Source organism: Hippopotamus amphibius, chromosome 1 (genome assembly GCF_030028045.1).
Source record: "Hippopotamus amphibius kiboko isolate mHipAmp2 chromosome 1, mHipAmp2.hap2, whole genome shotgun sequence".
NCBI classification, from domain to species: Eukaryota; Metazoa; Chordata; class Mammalia; order Artiodactyla; family Hippopotamidae; genus Hippopotamus; species Hippopotamus amphibius.
This window is the reverse complement of record NC_080186.1, coordinates 54,146,605-54,168,890: the sequence shown is the minus strand read 5'-3', so window position 1 is coordinate 54,168,890 and position 22,286 is coordinate 54,146,605. Positions and strand designations below refer to the sequence as shown.

The window sequence follows — 22,286 nt, the reverse complement described above, 5'->3', positions numbered from 1 at the left end:
CTGGGCAAGTATTTTATAGAATGCCCTTCAATTGTAGTTTATTGATTCTCTCTCATGATTAAATGGGTTATGAGTTTTGGGGAGGAAGTTCACAAAGATAATCTGCCATTCTCATTACATCATTTCAAGAGTACATGTAATCAGCATGACTTACCATTGTCTGTGTTAACATTGATTACTTGGCTATGGTAGTTTTTGTCTGGTTTCTGCATTGTAAAGTTGCTCCTCTCTCCTCCATCTGCCATTTCTATACTGTACTCTCTGGAAGGGAGTCATCATGTATAGCCCAACTTAAAGGATGGGGAGTTATGGTCCACCTTCTTGAGGGAATAGTATCTACCTAAATTATTTGACATTCTTCTGTATAAGAAATTTGTCTTTTCTCCCCTCTTTATTTATTCAGTCATTTCTGTAAGTCAGCATAGACTCATGGATATTTATTTTGTACTTTGGCTCATTTTTGTACGTTGGTTCATAATTTGGTTTATCTTGTATTTTGGCCTATTTATTTTTTGCTAAAATTGTTCCAGTTTTAGCTATGGGAGCTCCTTCAATTGGTTCTTGACATCCTAACCCCCATCATTTTGTGTGTGTGTGTGTGTGTGTGTGTGTGTGTGTGTGTGTGTGTGTGTGTAGCATTTCTTTACTTTCTGACACTAAAAGATACTTTTTTAAAATTTATTTCTTTACTTATTTATTTATTGGCTGCGCTGGGTCTTCATTGCTGCGCGGGCTTTCTCTAGTTGTGGAAAGTGGGGGCTACTCTTCAGTGCACAGGCTTCTCATTGAGGTGGCTTCTCTTGTTGTGGAGCATGGGCTCTAGGCATGTGGGCTTCAGTAGTTGTGGCACGTGGGCTCAGTCGTTGTGGCTCGCAGGCTCTAGAGTGCAGGTTCAATAGTTGTGGTGCCCAGGCTTAGTTGCTCCACGGCATGTGGGATCTTCCCAGACCAGGGCTTGAACCCATGTCCCCTGCACTGGCAGGCGGATTCTTAACCACTGTGCCACCAGGGAAGCCCTAAAATATACTTTAGACTCATCTGTCCTAGAATCTAACATTTCTCTAGTGAACCCTGTTTCCTTTTATTCTAATGGTATTAGAAACTACTATTTGGACACCAGGTATGCTTGTTGCTATTTCTTTTAGGTCCTCTCAGCTGAAAGAGCAAGGAAATATATGTGTATATATTAACCTTCAGATATGTATGTATCTATAGATATTTTTATATGAACCCATCTTTATTTGTATTAAGCTAAAAATGAATTCATACTGAGATCTCCAAAACTAATCACACTAACACATTGATCATCCTAGTCCTACCTCCTTGCTTGTCTATAATCTTCCACTATAGCAGTTGAGAAACTGGCTTTCATCATCCAACATCTAATACTTAATTATTCAGTTCCAGTTTTCATGTATAGTGGTTTCAGAATTATTAATCCATACCTGCATGGGAAATAGCTTTACGAACTAGAGTACAGTGCTTATACTACGCAGATCCTTTGCCTTTATTCATACAGCCTGTACTCATTTCCAAAGTTATTTAGTCCAGTACCTTTCTCTCCTACTCCCTTCAATGAGGTTATTTCATACGTTTGTAATACAGTTAGGTTCTTTTGTCACAGTCTGCATTTTATCCTGGGATCCCCTGACCTCCTTCTAAGTGTTCTTGTTTTAATTAGCATATGTTAATGTTCACTTGTGCTATAAAGTTCTGTGGGGTTTTTTTAAATTTTTAAATTTTATTATTTATTTATTTAATTTATTTTGGCTGCAGTGAATGAGAGTTCTTTTTGGTCCTCATCCTCATCAGCAGTTGGTATTGTTCATTTTGTTTGTTTGTTGTTTGTTTGTTTGAATTTTAGTTTTTCTGATAGGCATGTACTGGTATCTAATTGTTGTTTCACTTTTCATTTCCCTAATGACAAATGATGTTGAAAATCTTTTCATATGCTTATTTGCCATCTGTATATTATTGAGAGTTTTTGGTTCAAATCTTTTGTTCATTTTCAAGTTGGGTTATTTGTTGTCTTACTGTTGAATTTTAAGAATTCTTTGTATATTTTGCATAGAAGTCCTTCATATGATATGTGATTGGCAAATACTTTCTCCCAATTGGTGCCTTGATTTTCATTCTCTTAATAGTGTCTTTTATAGAGCAAAATTTTTTAATTTTAATAGAGTCCAACTTATCAATTTTTTCTTTTTTGGATCATACATTTGATGTTATAGCTAAGCTCATAATCAAAACCCAAGATCCTATCTTTTCTTCTAGAAGTTTATGGTTTTATATTTATATGTATATCTGTGATCCATTTTGAGATATTTAGTTAATTTTTGTGTGATGTATAAGATCTGTATCTACATTTATTTTTTTGCATGCGGATGTCCAGTTGCTCCAGGGCCACTGTTAAAAAGATTATCCTTTCTCCATTGAATTGCCATTGGGTTTTTGTCAAAACCCAGTTGATTGTATTTGTGTAGGTCTATTTCTGACCTTCCTATTCCATTGATCAATGAGTCTCTTCTGTCACTAATGTGTACTATTTTAAGTACTTTAACTGTATAGTAACTCTGGGAATCAGGTAGTATGAGTCATCCAATTGTGTTCTTTTTCAGTATTGTGTTGGCCACTTTAGGTTCTTTGCCTTTCCATATAAATTTGAGAATCACTTTGTCAATATATACAAAATAGCTTTCTGGAACTTAGATCGAAATTGCCTAAGTTTTTTAATTAATTAATTAATTAATTAATTTAATTTCTTGGCTGCATTGGGTCTTCGTTGCTGCACATGGGCTTTCTCTAGTTGATGCAAGTAGGTGCTACTCTTCATTGTGGTGTATGGGCTCCTCATTGTAGTGGATTCTCTTGTTGTGGAGCATGGGCTCTAGGTGCGTGGGTGGAGCACGGGCTCAATAGTTGTGGTGTGTGGACTTAGCTGCTCCGAGGCATGTAGAATCTTCCTGGAGCAGCGCTCAAACCCGGGTCCCCTGCATTGGCAGGCAGATTCTTAACCACTGAGCCACCTAAGAAGTCTGTCTTAAATTTTTTAAATCATAAGAATTTCAAATGCTTTTCTGTATCTATTTTGATGATTGCATGATTTTTCTCCTTTATTTTATTATTTTTTAATCCCATACTCCTAACTTATCCCCCATCTCTTTCTCCTTTGGTAACTGTAAGTTTGTTTTCTGTGTCTGTGAATCTGTTTCTGCTTTGTAAATAAGTTTGTTTGTACTGTTGTTAGATTCCACATGTAAGTGATCTCATATAATATTTGTCTTTGTCTGACTTACTTCACTTAGTATAATAATCTCTAGGTCCATCCATGTTGCTGCAAATGGCATTATTTCATTCTTTTTTGTGGCTGAGTAATATTCCATTGTGTGTGTGTGTGTGTGTGTATGTGTGTGTGTGTGTGTGTGTGTGTGTAAATAACACATGTAAATAACATGTCTTCTTTATCCATTTATTTGTTGATGGACACTTAGTTTCCTTCCATGTGTTGGTTATTGTAATAGTGCCACTATGAACATTGGGGTGCATGTATCTTTTTTTTTTTTTTTGGCTGTGATGGGTCTTCATTGCTTGCACGTGGGCCTTTCTCTGGTTATGGGAAGCAGGGACTACTCTTCATTACAGTGCGAGGGCTTCTCAGTGCAGTAGCTTCTCTTGTTGCAGAGCACAGGCTCTAGGTGTGTGGACTTCAGTAATTGCAGCCCACAGACTCAGTAGTTGTGGCTCACAGGCTCTAGAGCTCATGCTTAGTAGTCGTAGCACATGAACTTAGTTGCTCCACTGTGTATGGGATCTTCCTGGACCAGGGATTGAAACTGTGTCCCCTGCATTGGCAGGCAGATTCTTAACCACTGCACCACCAGTGCAGAGCACGGTTTAGCTCTGTCAGGTCTTTTTAAATTATCTCAGCAATGTTTTATAGCTTTTAATGTAGAGGTGTTGCACTTTTTTGTTACATTTGTTCCTGTGTATTTGACCTTTTTTGCTAATAGTGTAAATGAAATTCTTTTCCTTCATTTTCTAGTTATTCATTATTATGCCTGATTATCTTTGGACATTGTATTGAAGATTTATAAAAATAATTTGATTACTCTGGGTGATGTAATTTTAATGAAGACAAGATTTCCTTTTGCTTCTGGCAAGCATTTAGGCTAGGTGCAGATCAATTTAATCCAGTCAAGGAACTGAGCTCATTCAAAGCTGGACTTCAGTTCTAATAAGGGCCTGTCTACTTCCTGTTTATTCTTCCTAAGGTGTAGACTTTCAGAGTACAACTGAAATCCTGGGGCATCCACCAAAGTCTCTCCTCTTTGCTGGATCCCAGATTCCAATTTGTGTGCTTCTAAGCCTGTGAAGAACACCAGAAGCTATGCTCAGCTTCTTAGCCTCTCAACCATTGCTTTTGCTTTCAGGTTTGACAATTGCCTCAATGGAAAAAGGTACCTAAAATATACTTGGATCACTTCTTTTGTCTTCTCTCTTACAACTTGTCTCAAAAGCTACCACCACAGTAGCTTTCTGATGCCTTCAAATCATGCTTTCTTTCTTTTTTAAAAAAATGTATATTTTTTTCTTTTTTTTTTTTTTTTTGCCCATCTTTCCAAGCTAATCAGCAGGAGAGTTGGTTTGAGACAACCTAGTAAGCCATTGCCAGGAATGTCTTTCTCTTTTCCTCTCCCCCTCCACTCTTCCATCCCAACCTCCACTAGAATATTCACATTTTCTCTGTATTTCATTTACTGTTACATTCCCTAGAGTAGTGCCTAGCACAGAATAGAAGTCAGTAGATATTTGTTGAGTTAAAGAATGGATGAATTAACATTCTATCTGAGAAGATAGAATGGACATTCAAAAGAAAATATCTTTCCTTTTTCTCAAACTTAAGAGATAGCTATTTTTGAGCATAATTATGGTGAGTTCTGAACTGGAACTTAGGACCTTTAGAGTTCTAGTCTCTTTGGTCTTTACTTTCTCCATGTGTAAATGATTTATTACTCTCTTTCTCATGGAAATTGTTACTACAATTTAAGAGCTTTCAAGAGAAAAAAATTAATGTTAGCTCCCTGGTTGCCTAGTGGTTAGAATTCCGGGCTTTCACTGCTGTGGCGCAGGTTCAATCCCTGGTCAGAGAACTGAGATCCTGCAAGTGCACAGTGCAGCCAAAAAAAAAAAAAAGAGAAAAAATTAAAAAGATGAAAAGGACATTGGAATTAATGTTTTAATCAAGCAATCAAAATACTTTGGTATAAGTATAGGATTACAATTTGTATTATTAAAATCTACCAGTGAATACAAATAAGACAAATAGATTGTTATCATGTTTTAAGAGGTAAAGATGAAGCGTTTCATAAAAAATTACATTTTGCATTGTGCATAAATGTTTGCCTGTGTTTTTTCCTCCTCTTCCCTTTAGAGCCATTTTAAGTGCCAGATCTAGTTATTTTGCTGCGATGCTGAGTGGCTGTTGGGCTGAAAGCTCCCAAGAGTACATTACTCTTCAAGGGTAAGCATAATTTTTACAAGGCAGCTTGACTGCAAATGATTGCAAATAGTACTTCATACAAAGCACTTTTCATGAATCTGATTTCCCTGTATGTTCAATGAAATGTTTCTCATGTGGTGGAATTCAGCAAAGCACACTTTGTGAAAATGAGAGGTAGTTGGGATCATTTAGTAATAGAGATAGTGTGTTAGTCTTCTCAGACTTCCATAGCAAGATACCACAAACTGGGTGGTTTAAACAACAGAAATTTGTTTTCTCACAGTTCTGCAAGCTCAAGATGCCAGCAAGGTTGGTGTCTGGTAGGAGTTCTTACCTTGCGTCCTTGGGTTGTAGATAGGCACTTTTCCACTGTGTGCTCCAATGACATTTTTTTTAAGTGCATGGGGCTGGGGGCAGGGAGGTAAAAGGAAGGTGGAAGGAGAGAGGTCATTCTCCGGTGTTTCTTCTTATAAGGACACTAATCCTGTCACATCAGGGTAGGGCCCTACCCTTATTACCTCATTTAACCTTAATTATTTCCTTAGAAGCCCCATCTCCATATAGATACACAAGGGTTAGGGCTACAATATATAAATTTGAGTGGGTGGGGAAACACAAATAGTCTGTAATAGGTAGTTTTTTTATTAAAGAATAATTTGGATAGGTGTGGATTTCAAAGACCTATGATGGTGCCGTGGTGAATCTACACAATTGGTGGCAGTTTATATAAACTGCTGAGACAGTTATTAAGAGATGAACCAGGGACTTCCTAGGTGGCGCAGTGGTTAAGAATCCGCCTGCCAATGCAGGGGACACGGAATCGAGCCCTGGTCTAGGAAGATCCCACGTGCCGTGGCGCAACTAAGCCCGTGAGCCATAACTACTAAAGCCCACGGGCCTAGAGCCCAGCCTCTGCAACAAGAGAAGCCACCTCACTGAGAAGCCTGCACACCACAAGGAAGAGTAGCCCCTGCTCACTGCAACTACAGAAAGCCCACATGCAGTAATGAAGACCCAAAACAGCCAATAAATGAAAATAAATTAATTAAAAAAAATTCCCTCATGGTATCCCTTTGAAAGAAAGAAAGAAAGAGAGAGAGAGAGAGAGAGAAAGAAAGAAAGAAAAGAAAGAAAGAAAAAAGAAAGAAAAAAACAACCTGAAAGATATATATATCTTACCAATAAGATCTCTTCCTGTATGGTAAATTTAAAATATCTGCTGAATATAGGCAGAGAGATAATGCTAGCAGAGGCCAAAATTTCTCCAAGTGTGTCAATCCTAGGGATAATCACTCTAGTGTAATTTTGGAAATGTGTCCAGGGACTGTGTTTCAGATGTTTTAGACATTATTTTTTAAAACTGTCAATCTACTCTCATTAAAACTTAATTCAATAAAAATTTAAATGGAGAAATAACTTAGTCTGACTCAGAATGCAACTTTTTGGCATTTATTAAAAATCATGTGATTCTGTGTAGTGAGATAAAGTTCAAAAGAAGTTTATGGTCATTGGACCTTACTCGACAACAGGGGAAAGTAATTTACAGAGAACACTTGTCTAATTTCCTAGAAGAAATCTTAGTTGCTTATATGTTTATTAACAATTTTTACTATCTGATACCTATTACATATACCTTTGTTCCTCTCCAAATAGATTCTGTCCTCAACAGTGATAATACCTTACAATAACATCACATATTTTCTAGGTTTCTTCCAAACTTACTATGCCCTTTAATTTTTAGAATCAGTCTTTGAGAGAGTGGGTATATTCACATATTATAGGTGAGTAAAAACAAGATCAGATAAATTAAATGGCTTCCAGGGGTTACTTGGTAAATAAGTGCTTATGCTGAATATAAGTTACATGTTTGTTGATTATTAATTAATTAATTTATTGGCTGCATTGGGTCTTTGTTGCTACATGCAGGCTTTCTCTAGTTGCAGTGAGCAGGGGCTACTCTTCCTTGCAGTGCGCAGGCTTCTCATTGTGGTGGCTTCTCTTATTGTGGAGCATGGGCTCTAGGTGCAGAGGCTTCAGTAGTTGTGGCACTTGGGCTTATTAGTTGTGGCTCATGGGCTCTAGAGCACAGGCTCAGGAGTTGTGGCACACGGGCTTAGTTGCTCCATGGCATGTGGAATCTTCCTGGACCAGGGCTTGAACCCATGTCCCCTGCACTGGCAGGTGGATTCTTTTTTTTTTTAATTAATTAATTTATTTATTTACTGGCTGTATTGGGTCTTTGTTGCTGCACATAGGCTTTCTCTAGTTGTGGCGAGCGGGGGCTACTCTTCATTGTGGTGCAAAGGCTCCTCATTGTAGTGGCTTTTCTTGTTGTGGAGCACAGGCTCTAGGTGCGTGGGCTTCAATAGTTGCGGCACATGGGCTCAACACTTCTGGCTCGCGGGCTCTAGAGCACAGGCTTAATAGTTGTGGCACACGGGCTTAGTTGCCCCTTGGCATGTAGAATTTTCCCAGAGCAGGGCTCGAACCCGTGTCCCTTGCATTGGCAGGTGGATTCTTAAGCACTGCGCCACCTAGGAATTCTAGTCCCTGTTGATTCTTAATTCAAAGTCCATTCCACCACAGTCACTGAAAAAATTCAAAATTTCCCACTGGTGTATGTTGCTGAGCTAGCTCAGACTGATCTTCTCCACTGTTTAAATCAGTGATTTTCCCATAGGACCCTAAAGTTTCTGGTAGGTATGTTAGGGAATACATGGCATGGGATTGGGATATGAGGGGAAAGTCTTTTGAGAAGGGCACATCTTCAACCAGAGCTGCTCTATTTTTATCTGTTCTATATTGCTCAGAATGACCTCTGAGTTTAGCTATAGGAATAAAGACAGTCTTTAATCAACACTCGTGAGTGATCAGATTAAACACTGAAAACACACAGGCTTTTAAAGGTGAAGTCTATTAAGAGGTCAGTAGATAAGATAGAAGTAGTGGTATAACTATTGGTCTCTACTCCACTACGTGTAATTTTCCTTCTTTCATTATGATGGAGGTAATGGATAAATATCTCCTCTTATAATATGGCTTGACTGCTACTGACCAACTTTAGTGGTTTGTTCAAGGGAAAGCCAAACAGAAGTAGCCAAATTTGTTTCAAACTGTCATTACAAATAAGTAGGCTGTACATTGTAGCAATGCCAGCAATGATTAGGCTCACTCCTCTTGCAGTATTTTCCATTCACCTCTGTTGTAAGCAAGGCTCTACTCCTTAGTGGATCGTCTTACCCAGAGCTGCTATTTCAGCAGTGGAGGCTTACTCCTAATCATTTTATTCACTTCTAATCCTAGCACATTGGAAATGAGGATACATTTCTTTTTGACTCTTTTATTTTGCTTGATATAAAAAGGTTTTCCAATGCTAAAATCAAAGGAGAATTTCCTGACAGATTCTGGGTTTTATCTACATCTTTTATTTTTATTAGCATCACACAATATGTTTTGCTTTCCCCTCTTGTATCACATGTTAAATGACTGTCTCAAATTATCACCTAAAATGTTATTAGTATCATGGTGTATAAAGCTGTAGGAAGACTAAAGGGGATTTAGGAATTTTACTTTTTAAAAAAATCACCTTTTAGGAATTTTTATGTAATAATCTACAAAACAAATTCTCTTTTCACGTTAACTTATATTGTAAACCTGGGTAGATGTTTCCATGGATTGTGTAGTATAGTAGAAAGATCATGGACTTTGGTGTCCTTATAGGAAATCCTACCTCCAGTCCTAAACTGTTACATGACTTTAGGGATATTGCTTACCTTCCCTAAGCTTCCTGAGGTTGTTGAAAGGAAAAACCTGGCATAGTGCTTGGTACATAGTATATAGCGCTCATTAATATTTTTCTTCTTTCCCTAAATTGTTCTCATTTTCTAGAGAGAAAAGGGTTCAAGTGAGGGCCATTTCTAGTACCAGGACAGCAATGCCTGCTTTGCTTGGTCAGCAGCCTCTTTTGGGACTGTGCCACTGTTGCATATCTACAGGATGTTTTCTGCAGTAGATTAGAATTGAAATCCTGTCTGTCCTTACAGAAAAGAACCAAATGTTTAGAGTTGGTAGCTCAAAGATGTAATACACATAATATTTTTAAGAGGGACAGCCTTCAGTAAATTGAGGTAGGAATAGTAGAATCCTATTATCCTAGTTCTACCCATGTCCCAGAGTTGGGAGGTGGATATAGTTGGAAGGAAGTTCTCTTGGTGGAGGAAGAGGGAAATTTTCCACATCCTGTGCTGGAAATTGAACCACAGCCAATATCTCTGTAAGGAAACTGTACTTGTTTCCATTTTATGTAAACAGAAAAGTCTTTCAGTGGTGGCATGAGACTTCAGAGCATAAATTTGGATTTCCTCATCTCCCTTGCGGGATTCTTGGTTTTGCTCTGAACCTTCAGGATGATCTTTTCAAATATAAGTCAGATCATATTTCTCTTCTGACTAACATCCTTCTCATCACAATTAGACTTAAACCGAAATCTTTACCAGAATCTATAGAACCTGTATATCTGGCCTATAGGCTTTTCCTAGACTACCCTGCCTAAAGTAGCTACGGCCAACTCTCCAGTTATACTCTTCTATGTTATTCTGTTGTATTGTCTTCACTTTTCACTATTAAAATTATCTTCTTTCTATATTTGTTGACATATTTATTGTCCATGTCCTTTCTCTAGAACATAAGCTTCTTGTATCCTCAAGGTCTAGAAGAGAGCCTATCATTCAGTAAATACTGACTGTAAATGAACAAATGAATGAGTGAATGAGGCCCTATATTACCTTAGCCCACACACATAGGAGCCTGAAACTTTAGGAAGCACACATAAAGCACAGAGGTTTTAGACTGGGCGCATGTTATATCTGATCCTAGAGCTCTATCCTCTCATAGACTTTTCTTGTTTCTAACTCTTATATGTAATGTTTTTGTCTCCTACAGGATTTTATTCTGATTACATTTAAATGGGAATAGTGCTTTAAATCTTTCCATTTAAAGTATGGGCTATTGCAGTAATTTGTTGTGAGGGTGTTTTTTTCTTTTTTCTTTTCCAGGTCAATTGATCATGTCTTTATAAACACTTTTAGTAAAAAATACAAATGACTTACAATAATGAGAATGCAGTTTAGTAAAACATCTGTCAAGACAGCAGGAAAACAGTTTCTTGCTGTTTTTATAGCTATCATATATATTGATATATAAGCTCAAGTGTCTAGATTTTGCTGTTTATTTTAATAAAACTCCTTTTATTTTTACTTAGTCAGTATTATCCTTTGCTTAAATATGTCAGGTCTTAGAAGAAACTATTCTTTCAGCATAAATGGTCAGTCCTCATTAACACTGATGAGAATGGCTCTCGAAAAGTGCATGGAATCTAATAATTATGCTACTGTTTTAGATGAACAGACTATAGATAATATGGCGTAATTATTCTGAGATTAAGTCTTGTCATATCCATGTATATAAATATTTAGAGATCTGACTTTTTTCTAAGTATTAAAGATGTGGAATTTTGAATCAACAGAAACCAGTACTTAGCCATAGTAGCGGCCAGTAAGTGTTTATTAAGTAAATGGAAAAATATTTATATGCTTTCAACTCAGTATTCCTTCTGAAGGTTTGGGAGATACTTGTAACTACCCTAATAAGCTATTCATTAAATATTCATTAAACATTTATTGAACATATATTATTTAAGGCCATAGAATCAAAGCAGACACCTTCCTAGGTCCTACCCTGTGGGACTCCATTTCTTTTCTTCTTGCCTTCCTCCTTTTGTTCCTTTAGCAGACATTAAATACTATGCTTAACAAACTGTGAAGGTCTTATCAGCCCTAACCCCACCCTGCTTCCACTGCAGAGCTCCAGTATTATGTGGGGAAAGGAAATTCTTCTCATTCTGGGGATATTGAATCAATGCTGACATTCTGCTGCTACTAGAGATGCAAGGGTAAATAAGACACAAATCCTACCCTCACAGAACTCAGTTTAGAAGGAGAAATAAATATGTAAACAAAGATATTACCAGTCAGTTTGATAAATGTGATAATGGAAGTGTGTGTGAGTGAGTCTGGATTTAAATTCCAAAATCCCAGTGTAGTCTGCCTGGATTTAAAATTCAATGCATCAAGTCCCTCCCATCAGGAAGCACCTGCGAGCCTCCTAGATAGCTTCCTCCACAGGAGGGCAGACAGCAGGATCAAGCAGTATCAGCAGTATTTCGTCTTGCAGAACTGAAAACCACAACCACAGAAAGATAGAGAAAATGAAAAAGCAGAGGACTTTGTACCAGATGAAGGGACAGGATAAAACCCCAGAAAAACAACTAAATGAAGAGGAGATAGGCATCTTTCCAGAAAAAGAATTCAGAATAATGATAGTGAAGATGATCCAGGACTTTGAAAAAAGACTGGATGCAAATATCGAAAAGTTTACCAAAGACCTAGAAGAATTAAAGAGCAAACAGAGATATGCAACACAATAACTGAAATGAAAAATACACTAGAAGGAACCAATAGCAGATTAACTGAGGCAGAAGGGTGAATAAGTGACCTGGAAGACAGAATGGTGATCATCACTGATGCAGAAAAGAATAAAGAAAAAAGAATGAAAAGAACTGAAGACAGCCTAAGAGACCTCTGGGACAATGTTAAACAGACCAACATTCGCATTATAGGGGTCCCAGAAGGAGACAAGAGAGAGAAAGGACCTGAGAAAATATTGGAAGAGGTTATAGTTGAAAACTTCCCTAACATGGGAAAGGAGATAGCTACCCAAGTCCAGGAAGTGCAGAGAGTCCCAGGCAGGATAAACTCAAGGAGAAACACGCCAAGACATATAGTAGTCAAATTGACAAAAATTAAAGACAGAGAAATGTTATTAAAAGCAACAACGGAAAAATGGCAAATCACATAGGAATTCCCATAAGGGTGACAGCTGATTTCTCAGCAGAAACTCTGCAAGGCAGAAGGGAGTGGCATGATATATTTCAAGTGATGAAAGGGAAGAACCTACAGCCAAGAATACTCTACCCAGCAAGGATCTCATTCAGATTTGACAGAGAAATCAAAAGCTTTACAGACAAGCAACAGCTAAGAGAATTCAGCGTCACCAAACCAGCCCTACAATAAATGCTAAAGGGACTTCTCTAAGCAGGACACATAAGAGAATTAAAGGACCTACAAAAACAACAACAAAACAATTAAGAAAATGGTAATAGGAACATACATATCAATGATTACCTTGAATGAAAATGGACTAAATGCCCCAACCAAAAGACACAGACTGGCTGAATGGATACAAAATCAAGACCTATATGATATGCTGTCTCCAAGAGACCCACTTCAGACCTAGGGACACATACAGACTGAAAGTGAGGGGATGGAAAAAGATATTCCATGCAAATGGAAATCAAGAGAAAGCTGGAGTAGCAATACTCATATCAGATAAAATAGACTTTAAAATAAGAAATGTTACAAGAGACAAGAAAGGACATTACATAAAGATCAAGGGATCCATCCAAGAAGAAGAAATAACAATTATAAATATATATGCACCCAATATAGGAGCACCTCAACACATAAGGCAAATGCCAACAACTATGAAAGAGGAAATGCAAGGCAGAAATAGAGACACAGGTGTAGAGAACAAACACATGGACACCAAGTGGGGAAAGCGGGGAGGGTTGGGGGGGAATGAATTGGGAGATTGGGATACCAAACTGTACACTCTAAATATATGCTGTTTATTATCTGTTAACTGTATCTCAATAAAAGTTCTAAAAAAAAAAAATCCAATGCATCACTAGCCATTTGACCTTGGGCAATTTACTTTTTTTTTCCCCGGACCTGCCCCCATGGGCAAGTTACTTACCTTCAATTTTTTCATCTGTAAGATGAGACTAATAATATCTACCATTGAGTTGTTCTAATGATTAAATGAGCTAAAGGCATTCATACTGCTTATTAGCTAGCTCAGTGACTGAATCATAATAAATGCTCAATCAATGTTAGTAATTATTTATGTTTAACATTCAGTGATTTCAGTGTCTAAAAGATGACATAAGTAGAGAGGGAGAGAATTTTAAGCAGAGTGAACAGTATGTGCTAAGGCATAGATGTATAAAGAATTATAAGTAGTTCAGGTATAGGAAATGGTAGTTTACTTACCTTGGAACAGCTGCTAGAGAGAGAGAATCAGAGATCAGATGATAAAGAACATTGTATACCAAACTAAGGAATTTGGGCTTTTTCCCTAGGTGCTATGGAGAATTCTTAAAGGGTTTTTAGCAAAGTCACTCAAATAGCAATGTGGGAAATAAGATGCAAGGAGATAATTTCAGGCAAGAAGCCCACGCGAGAGGATACTTTATCATAGTACAGAGGAGAGAAACTGAGAGGCTAAACCAGGGCAGTGAAAGAGGGAAATAGAAAGCAGAGGCTGAATTCAAGAAAATTTTGAAGATGTAAACTGACAGAATATAATAAGGGAGAGAATTAAGATGAACCTCCAGCTCTGACTTAGGCATCTAGATTATTATTCTTCAGTCTTCTTTTTGTCATTCCTATTTTTTCATAGCACTGTTACAGAACTTCTTGCATCTTGTCCCACCTTCTATTCCTCTGTACCAAGGAGAGGGAATTATCCAACAACCACTGGGCACTGGTCAGGATCAACTCTAGATAAGAGGTAATTTGGGACCTCCTAGGTGGTGCAGTGGTTGAGAATCTGCCTGCCAATGAAAGGGACATGGGTTCGAGCCCTGCTCTGGGAAGATTCCACATGCCACAAAGCAACTAAGCCTGTGCGCCACAACTATTGACCTGTGCTCTAGAGCCCGTGAGCCACAACTACTGAGCCCGTGTGCCACAACTGTTGAAGCCTATGCACCTAGAGTCTGTGCTCCACTACAATGAGGAGCCTGCACACCACAATGAAGAGTAGCCCCCACTTGCAGCAACTAGAGAAAGCCCGTGTGCAGCAATGAAGACCCAACGCAGCCAATAAATAAATTAAATAAATTTATTTATTTTAAAAAAAGTAATTTGATTTATTTTCTCCTTCTCTGCTCAACCTGTGGAAAGAGGTGATGAGGAAGAAAGGCATTTGCTGTCCATCTTTGCTATCTGTTGGAGTTTGGAGGGGTACAGAGGTACAGAGGAATAGAGGGTGGGACAAGATGCAAGAAGTCCTGTAACAGTGCTATGAAGGAAATAAGAATAACAGAAAGAAGACTAAATTTGGGTGTTGGGAGAGGAAATCATGAACTTAGAGTTTGAGATATAGTAGTCAGTGGGACATAAAGATTATCATTTCAGACTACTTCTTAAGTCATGTCTTACTTTTAAATCTGTAAAACAAGGATGTTGGCAGAGCTAGAGCAACTGAATAGGTATTACAAATTAAGAACTCTGTACAGCATAACAAGAATCTTTCTAGTGAATAGAGTTGTCCATCTCAGGCTTTAAGCAAGACCAGAGGCATTTGTCGAAGATGCTTAGGAGGATTTCTTAATGAGCCAGAGGTTGAACTATGACTTCTAAGTTCTTTCTAACTTTGTCTGTCATGGAAGGTCCCAACAAATAATCAATTATTTTATAATATACTAATAACATTTTATAACATATAAAAACCCATAGCTGCAGTTATACTTCATTTTTAATTAATGGCATACCTCATGGATGTTATTTGAAGAATATATTCTTCAGATAAAAATGAGATTAGAACTTTATCTTGGCTAAAAGTTTATGGGAAAATAGAATGTATCATTGATATCAGTTAAATCTTAATTATTTCTGGACTTGAGTTTATTTTTCTTTTTATTTTTCAGTATAAGCCATGTAGAAATGAATGTTATGATACATTTTATATATGGAGGAACTTTGGACTTACCAGACAAAGCTAATGTTGGGTATGTATTATTTTTTAGTGATTTTAAATATAAAAGTATTAATATTTTGTGGCTTCTGCTTTGTTGAGCTATGTTTAAAAGTGTCAGTGAAGGAGAAGCTTCATTTTTATTATCTATTTTGCCATATCTTGTGTGTATTTTGGGAATATCTAAAAACAGTAAGTCACCTTATTTAGAAGAAAAGATGATCTAGCAACTCATAGTAATAAGATTAAGAAAACTCTTTATTAGACTTAAATTATGTTAGAAAAACTTAATATTTGTTTTGGAAAATAAATGATGGGCTTTTATAAAATTAATTGAACTTTTATCAAATTTCAAATGATTTTTTTACTACCTGATTTTTTAATTTTAGGATGTCAAAAGAAAAGGAGAAAAACCCTAAAATTAATTTGAGAATATAGGCATCCTAAAGATTAATGGGACTTCCCTGGTGGTCCGGTGGTTTAGACTCCACACTTCCACTGCAGGGCGCATGGGTTTGATCCCTGGTCCCGGAACTGAGATCCCAATGCAGCCAAAAAAAAAAAAAAAAAATTAACAGTGGTTTGATTCTTTAGTACTCTATGGTAAAATGCCATCTAAGCTGCTAAAATCCTACTGGAGAGTTAAATCTATCTTGCTATTCTAACATCAGCTAAATGAAGGTTGCTGTTTTAATTTTAAATATTCATTAGTTCCTTTAGTTGTAAACCGAATAAATATGATTTGAGGGAGAAAGTATCATGAATCACAGCGATTAAGTACTGAAGTTTTGTCCCTGGAAACCTATATGAAATTTTATCATGGTATCAAGGCCTTTGGGTTTCCTAAGTACGTAAAGTATGTGTGGGTACTCAGAAATACTTGCCAGTTGAAAGAAGCAACAGAAACCCTCTGAGTCATTGGATGCAATCTCCAATCTTATGGTCATTTGTAGGCCTTTTTAATATTATAGGCCTTAGTTAATTGCCCTAACCCTAAATTTTTATTATTTATATTTGTTTTGAAGAGTTGTGACTTTTATAGCCTTCGAAGCAGTTTCCTGGGCTTTGCTGTATATGTCACTGAGAATATGAGGGGAATTTGATTGAAACATCTCCCTATTTACTTTGTGTTATTCTCCACAAATCAAATCAAGTGACAGTGCTTTCAAGTTTTGACTTAAGTCCTTTTAATAATCTGTAGAGTATCTATTATGTTGGGTAGAAAGTTAGAATTAAAACAATTAAGATTATTCTTTTTTCTAAACAAACTATATATTATCAAGGAATTATTGTGTATTATGCCTTGGTTTTTAAATTGAAGAATTAACAGTGCATCTATTTTTGATTTTAGTCAGATACTCAATATGGCTGATATGTATGGACTAGAAGGATTAAAAGAAGTAGCAATCTATATTTTAAGAAGAGATTACTGTAATTTCTTTCAGAAGGTAATTATTGAGTCTCAGAAATCTTTTACCCAGTGGTTAAAGTCACCCATTATTACCTACTAGATTTTTAACTTTGTTAGTATTGTCATTTTAAGTAATGGGAACTCTAGCTGAGAAATAACTCTTAGGATGTGCTTGCAGAAAACAGAAATTAATTCAGATTATTTTAAGTAAGGTAAAGTTGAGGTGGTAGTTTACTGAAAAGATATGGAAATATCCTATATAATTCAAAGGTGGAGTATACATTTGGGACTTTCAGTTAGGGTTTGGAACTAAGAAAAAGAAAGTTGGGAACTAGGGTTACTTTCTCCATTTATCAAAGGGCTACACAGTGCTTCTTTGGTTCTTCTTCCTGAAAGGACACTCCTCCTTCCTACCACTTCTCTTTATAGCATGTACTTGGGGTGGGATATAGTTCTCTTCTACTTCTCTCCCCCAGGTGCTATATGAACACAGTACTGAGTTTTTAATTTTAGTTTATGTAAATTTACTATCTAAAGAAAGATACTATACTGTGCATTTCAAAGCCATTTTGTACATTATTCTTAGATTCTCCATTGTTTTAATTTTCTCTCTTATTTTTTGTTTTCTTATTTATGCTTTTCTACATTTTCTAAATTTTCTACCATGGTCATGTATTACTTTTACAGTCAACAACAAAAAAATCTTAAAAGAATTGTTTACATCAATAGTCCCCTGTTATTGGCTACTTGAGCCAACAGTATGCATTATAATTATTGTTTTAATAATTTCAATCACATTTAAATTCAGATTTTTGTGTTGGATAGGACTTTTCCTGTTTCTCTATAAGTTGTAGCTGAGGAATCACCCCATGCGCTAAAACAGAGTCATGAACTGGGTTTACCACCACTACCAACCCTTCAAGATTTACTGAGAAACAAACTCCTCAGCTACCTTTAATCATCCATTCATTCCAGCCTGTATAAATAAGGGAACTGGAAGAAGGAGCACAGTATGTGGTGTCCTCAGCATTGTAGAAAGTGAAGAATCCTGGTGAAAGACTTCTCCTTCTCTTTCATCTTCTTCCCCCATCTTCCCAGCCAAGTGAAAGTTAAGAAGGAGATCCAAGCCTGTTCCAAATAAAGATTTAAGATAGGGGTATCTGCAATGAGGAGATAATGTCTTCTCAGCCCTGAGATGGACATCTATCATATCTATATAATCAGCCCACTCTAGAACTTCCATCAAAGAAGAAAAGAAAGTACTAAGAGATTTCTTGGAAGAGCCTAGAATATGTTTCAAGAACCAGTGAGAATATACTTGAATATGGAGATTTCTAAAGGGAGAAGGAGGCTTGCTGGAGAAGCCAGTACTAGCCTGGTGACTAGAGGCAAAAGTTATTGTCATAGATAGAAAAAAATAATGGAGAGTCCATTCCACATCCCAATTATACATGGTATGCAGGGAAGGAAAAGGACCTTAGTGGTTCAAAGAAAATTAGAAGAGACTGATACAGGGTCAAATGACACTGTGTTTCACATAGGGAGGCATCGAGTATCATGAACCCTAGAAGAATCTTTATCTACTGAGAGGCTAGGTGAAGTGCAGTCTGTCCCTTAAAGAGCCAGTACATTAGCCAAGGCCACCAACATCTGGATTAGAGCAGTCAAGGACATCTTCCTATTACCATGTTGGTCACTGGTTAGTTACACACGGTGACCATAGCCATCCATAACCCTCTTCCACAGGAGTTAGACCCACAAAATGGAGGATCGAGAGACCACATTCTACTCTCCATTCCAGATCTCCCCAACTAAAAGTGTAGTCAGTGATGGGGAGGGAAAGATTTAAGTCAAGTATGAGATAGGTGTTTAAATAGTACTATACTGAATGTAATACCAAAAGTAACCAGAAGGTACTGAATTTGCCTATAATCTTGAAAGGATGGGAAAGAAGGGGAATTTGACACAGCATGGTTGAAAGCACTAATTGGGGGAAAAAAGTTTTATGTTAATATCTCCTTTAAACTGAGACTCCTCAATAAACCAGTTGCATGAAACGTTTTTAAAATAATCTCCTTTATGGATTGCCTTTGGACCATTGCCTCTACTTTTTAGTATGTTCAAGAGTATACATAAGTTACATGCAGCTTCTTGTATTTTACTTTCCATAATCCACTTAATTTTAAAAATACAAAAGTCATATTTGTTGCCATTAAAACAATAGAAGATGAAAGTCTTTAAGTTATCAATATGGCATTATGTTGAAAAAATTTTTTACTTTATTTTAATATAATCTTTATTACTATGGTAACAGATATTTGAGAGCAATTTTTGTTTTTACTGACCTGATCTTTAAATTGTTTGCTTTACATATTTTAACAATGTATAGTTTAATAAACGCATTTTTGAATGTAAACTTATAGATCTCAATTATGCAGTTTCTTGGCAGTGACTTAAATATAGTAAATCTATAATAGCACATGCCACAGTAATATATGATAGGGTATAATGTGGTGGTGAACTGGTCCCAGAACTCTTGGCAACCTAGCCTCAGTCATTTCATTAACTTCACAATCATGCTTTTTATACAAGTGAATTTTAGAACTTCATTTATAGGATTATAGTTGGTTTTACATTATATATATTTTTTGCCACTGATTTAAAAATGCATTTTAGGTTGTGATTTAAATATATGTCTTCCCAAATTTTACAAGCAGGTTTTAAAAATGACTAACGGTCAGTCATCCTATTACAAAAACACTTAGGAAATCAGCATTTCCATATAAGTAAAATTCTTAGAAAGCTGAAGTTATCCCTTTAAGCCAGGGGTCAGTAAACTTTTTCTATAAAAGGCTAGTTAGTATTCTAGGCTTGGTGGGCCATACAGTCTCCATCACAACTACTCGGCTTTGCTGTTGTAGACCAAAAGCAGCTATGGACAATATGTGAATGGAACAACACAGTGGTGTTCCAATAAAACTTTATTCACAAAAATAGTGGTGGGCTAGTTTTGGCACACAAGCTCATTTGCCAGCCTTTGCCTTTAAGCAGCAAATTATTTTGCATTTTAATATTTTTTATGGAAATTATTCTTGTTATACATCAATCAATGGACTTTGTATTGTGGAGGGCTGGTTATTCCTAAATAAAATTAGATTGGTAGACTTCATAACTCTTGTGCTTACTTTTATCATTTTTTATGTTTCTGGGTGCTTTTAGGTTGTCAGTTATGTCTATACCAGTAGTCTCTTCCCTCATACTACTTTGATCTTATCTGAAGTGGGTCAGAAAATCAAATTATTTAATTTAGTAGAATTAATGTATAATTTATATAGAGATAGCCATTTTTGATTTTAGGACAACTTAGAGTACCTTCAGTTATCTCCAAGGGAATAACTAAATTGTTGATGTCCAAACAAGATATTTACATTTAATTTCCTAAATACTATGTAACACCTTTAGGAGAAGGGTAATAGGAAATCAAATTAATAGCAATTCATAATTTTAAAAGTTGGAAATCACTGACCTTATTTGAAGGACTATGCTGGAGGCATTTCTGAAGAAGCTTTTGTTCTTCTCTAAGTGCAGGGTATCTTCAGAAGTACATATTTAGAGACTATATATACAAATTGGTTGATTGCTGGTTTTTATTAAGTGTATAAACTCAAATCACAACTAATGAATGTATACAAAGAGAAACTGAACTCTGTTCACCCTAATAGGGCAATAAATGTGCTTAGGAATAGTCTAAAGACTGAAAATACATGGCACAGGCAATATGCAGTACATATTGAGGTTTAACACCAAGAGCAGTGAGTTTTTCACTACTTGTCGCTACATTTTATTTATTTATTGTTTTAGTTCATTACCTCTGTATATGTGGTTTTTAAAAATATGTTTATATAAGCACAATATAATTAAATTCTGTCATTTTGTCTGAGGTCAGTGTAGGACCTCCCATTGCACATGTACTTAAAGTTATATTTATACTTTAGGAAGCAGATTAGACCATATGGTTGTGTTGCAATGTGATGTGCTAGAAATTATTATACCACTTTTACTCTAGAAAATGTTTAAGCTAAAAGAAATTAGAATAAAAACTGTGCATTCTGGCAGCTAAAAGAACTCAAATGCTATTCTATAAAAACTAAAGGTTATCAGTGATACTTGATTTTAAAAGAATAACACACTTTTGAATTACATATATTTATTCTGCAGTTTAGTTATGTAAATCAGATCATTTTTATGAACCAAATACTTTTAGCCTCTGTAAGTTGAAGAAGAATAAATGTAGTTTTTTCTATCAATTTTAGCCTGTTCCCAGAAGGTTGGCATCTATATTAGAATGCCTGATTATTGCTCATTCAGTTGGAGTGGAAAGTCTTTTTGCTGACTGCATGAAGTAAGTGATCTGAAGTAGTGCTGATACTATTAATTTAGGGATTTTGTTCTTCCATTCTCCTAATTTTCTGGGAAATTTTAGACTTGGCCTATTTTCCTGGGCACAATGTAAATAGCTTAATGCTTAACTAGTTACAACAATTGAGGCCAAGTATTGATTTAGATATTACTCTAGATGCTTGGGATCGACTTTATTTTAGCTGCACCATGGTTACTTATGTTAAAATCCATGCACATAACCCAAAGTGGATTTACAATACATATTTACAGAAGAGGGAACATAGTTAAGTCCATTATAGCACTCACAAAACTAACTGTTAGGGTTAGTCAAAACATATATATATATATATAAAACTTATATCATTGAAAACCAAAATGTTACTGAATATTATAATGAAAAATATTTTCGTTTCTTTAATTTGAGATTCTTTGATTTATAACAGGTGGATTGTAAAGCACTTTGCAAGGTTTTGGTCTGAGAGAAGCTTTGCAAATGTACCTCCTGAGATTCAGAAAAGTTGTCTTAATATGTTGATTCAGTCTTTAGTAAGTATAACCTGAATACTTTGTCATCAAAAAGTTTATTAAATTTTATATAGGTACTTTCAGTGTTTTAAATACAAATGTAGAATTATATTGTAAAAGAAAGATGAAAGAACAAATTCCAGATAACCCAGAACGAATTCAGAGAACCTATCTTTAAGGCTTTGTTCCTTTGTACAAAATGCATTAGTCAGAATTCAATCAGAGAACTAGAATCACTAGAAAGTATATATTGGTTCATGAACAAAAGGGGCATGGTGCCAGGGTTGGTTATGCATTTGTTCAGTAACATGGACCTCCACTCACTAAGGTGGATTTGGGTACAACACAGACAGTGGCACCATTCTCCAAGAGGACCAGCCATCTACCTTGTGGCAGGTTAATTACCTTCTCCAAGAGGACCAGTCATCTACCTTGTGGCAGCTTAATTGGACAACTTCATCATGGAAAAGGCAGTGCTTTGTTCTTAGTGTGATAGATATTTGCTCTGGATATGGATTTGCCTTCCTTACTCCCAATGTTTCTTGTCAAATGGCTGTCCTTGGACTTATTGCC

General features: G+C 36.2%; 1 protein-coding gene across 1 annotated transcript in view; it reads left to right on the top strand.

The window, feature by feature from the left end:
- The window catches only part of BTBD8 (BTB domain containing 8), an 82,096-nt gene that overhangs the window by 34,910 nt on the left and 24,900 nt on the right, over positions 1–22,286 (top strand). The window contains exons 5-9 of the mRNA XM_057713088.1: positions 5,432–5,521; positions 15,330–15,410; positions 16,728–16,824; positions 21,101–21,189; positions 21,632–21,734. Coding sequence (XP_057569071.1) covers positions 5,432–5,521; positions 15,330–15,410; positions 16,728–16,824; positions 21,101–21,189; positions 21,632–21,734 — 460 coding nt within the window. The remainder of the gene's footprint in view (positions 1–5,431; positions 5,522–15,329; positions 15,411–16,727; positions 16,825–21,100; positions 21,190–21,631; positions 21,735–22,286) is intronic.